This window comes from Pteropus alecto, unplaced genomic scaffold (genome assembly GCF_000325575.1).
Source record: "Pteropus alecto unplaced genomic scaffold, ASM32557v1 scaffold30, whole genome shotgun sequence".
Classification (NCBI taxonomy): Eukaryota; Metazoa; Chordata; class Mammalia; order Chiroptera; family Pteropodidae; genus Pteropus; species Pteropus alecto.
Window position 1 is genome coordinate 2,571,804 of NW_006429782.1, and position 2,527 is coordinate 2,574,330.

Sequence of the window (2,527 nt, forward strand, 5' to 3'; positions counted from 1 at the left end):
CCAGGCATGGGGATCCAGGGGTTCTAGCAAGTGACTCGGTCACCTCTGTTCCCTGCACTTCTTGGCTCTGGAGGCTGCCTTCAAGGAGGCTAGCCAAATGAGCTGGCAAATTTTCCCAGGAGGCTCTTCCTCCTAGCTGGCCAGCCCCCAAGAAAACAACGACTCTGCTCCCTACAGTACCTAAGTCCCAGGGTAGATTCTGATTGGCCATTTTGTGTCCTATGCTTATCCCTGAACTAATCACTATGTTTAGGTCATACAGCATCCTGATTGGCTGCTCTAGGTTCGGGGGGTGGAGCTAAGTAGTCCGTAGCCCCACAGGTGAACGTGGTCAAGAATGGTTTCTCAGGGATGTTTGCAAGGTGCTCCTTAGAATGAGGAGCGGTGGGATTACTGTGGGACGTAGGGCCTCTAACCTGTTGCTCAAAGGGTACACAGTGTTGAGATCCCTGTGTTGCCTCCTAGGTCTCAAGTTTGACATGAAATACATGAATTTCCGTGTGAAGGCCTGTAATAAGGCAGTTGCAGGCGAGTTCTCTGAGCCAGTGACTCTGGAGACACCAGGTGACTGGCTCCTATCCCTATCCTGGCTGTGACTCTATAACCCTTCATTCCTGGGGCCCCAGGGACTGGTGTGAAATGAAAACTCAGAGCTCCGTCCACAGTAGGATTCCTCAGCCTGCATGTCTGGTGTACACGTGCTTTTGTCCTGTGCTTTTGCAGTTGGTCCCATTATACCGCAATGATTTTTTGACACACACTCTCTTTCAAAAAACAGAAGTTGGACAGGGTATTTCACTATCGGAGACAGATTTCTTAGCCTCCCACAGTGACACCTTTGCATGCCCTGATAGGAAGTCCTTTTGCAGTCTAGCTGACTTCTGTCATGGTATAGCCCAGCCCCTTTCCTGGGATTAATCCCCAGGGGAAGCACGGGGCAGCCCAAGTAGTTAGAAGGTGGCTGCGGGCCTGGGAGACCTTTAGGCAACAAGCCCTTGGCCTTCACTCCTCTGGCTGTGTGGTCCGCCCCCTCCATTCTTCCCCATCTCGTCTCTTTTGGTGTCTTTCTGCCTGTCTGTCTGTCTGTCTGTCTCTGAGCCTTTGTCTGTTGGCCTCTTTTGGTCTTGGTCTCTGTTTCTTTGTCTCTTTCTGTTTTCTGCCTGTCATGGTCTGTCTTGGTCACTGTCTGTCTCTGTCTCTCTCTCTCTGTGTCTCTTGGGGTTTCCCCATCTCTGTGACTCCCACGTCTACCCGGCCCCAGCGTTCATGTTCCGCCTGGATGCGTCCACATCCCACCAGAACCTGCGGGTGGACGACCTCTCCGTGGAGTGGGACGCCATGGGCGGGAAGGTGCAGGACATCAAGGCTCGTGAGAAAGATGGCAAGGGGCGAACCGCGTCTCCCGTCAACTCCCCAGCCAGGTAGGCTGCCCGCTCCCCGCGAGTCTCAGTGGGGGAGATCGCGATGGACACGGACACGCAGCCCGGTGGGGTCCAGGCTGAGGTGGAGGGAGAGACGTGGAGCTGGGGCGTCAAATCGTGAATCAAGGGAGGGGGGACTCTGAGCTGGATTTCGATGACTGGACAGGAGTTTTCTAGATGAGGAAGGGCATAGGCACGTTGTGACGTGGGGGGCCCGGTTCGTGAAAAGAGCCGAAAATGGTCAAGGACTGACAACAGTCCACAGTGGCCGGCTAGACCAAGGTCTACCTCCTACGGGGGAGGTGAGGGCTGGCCTAAGCCCTCCTCTCCCTGCTACCCACAGAGGTACCCCATCTCCCAAGAGGATGCCCTCAGGTCGTGGGGGACGGGATCGCTTCACAGCTGAGTCCTACACGGTGCTGGGTAAGGAGCGGGGGCAGGAAGAGGGAGGGGTTGGTCCTGATGAGGTGTCACGGAGCTGGGGGAATGGGAGAGTTTGGGGAGGGGGTTACTGGGGGGAGCCGGGGCTCACAGAGCTGAGGAAAGAGGCTCGGCCCTGGGGGGTGGCTGGTCAGGAGCCTGGGCTCTGTGGAACAGCTGGGACTTGGGGATTGGCTGGGATCTGGAAGTAGGTGGAAAGAACGGTGGCTTCTGGAGCAGCTGGGTGCGTGGAGGAGCCAGAGTAGCTGGCGTCAGAGAAGCTGAGGGAATGGCCAGGACTGGAGAAGTGGTTAGCACCTTGGGCGTGATTAGATCCCATGAAGGAGAAGCTGGAGTCCACAGAGGAACTGGCGTTTAGGGAAATCGCCACTGTCTCGAAGAAGGCTGAGGTGTGAGGTGTGAAATCGACGTGACCCGTAGCATCAGGCAGAGGGGGGCGGGTGGAAGAAGGTGGGGCGTGGCTGGGTTCTGGGGAAGAGCTGAGCCCTGGGCAGAAGCTGGCGTTTCTGTGCAGGATTCAGATTTTCTGGAAAGCATCTGGGACTGTTCAGAGGTGGGGTTTGGGGAGGAAGCGGAGGAGGGCGTGGGGGTGTCTGCAGAGTAGCTGAGATTGGCATGGGCGCTACCTAGCCCTTGGGAGGAGCCTAGACTGGTTGTGGCTTGGA

The 2,527-nt window shown here is 56.5% G+C and overlaps 1 protein-coding gene across 2 annotated transcripts in view; it reads left to right on the top strand.

Moving 5' to 3' along the window:
• Nucleotides 1-2,527, top strand: part of FSD1 (fibronectin type III and SPRY domain containing 1) — an 11,547-nt gene that overhangs the window by 7,379 nt on the left and 1,641 nt on the right. For both annotated transcript variants that reach the window (XM_006904109.1, XM_025043341.1), the window contains exons 8-10: nt 466-564; nt 1,262-1,421; nt 1,765-1,844. In XM_006904109.1, the coding sequence (XP_006904171.1) occupies nt 466-564; nt 1,262-1,421; nt 1,765-1,844 (339 nt within the window). The remainder of the gene's footprint in view (nt 1-465; nt 565-1,261; nt 1,422-1,764; nt 1,845-2,527) is intronic.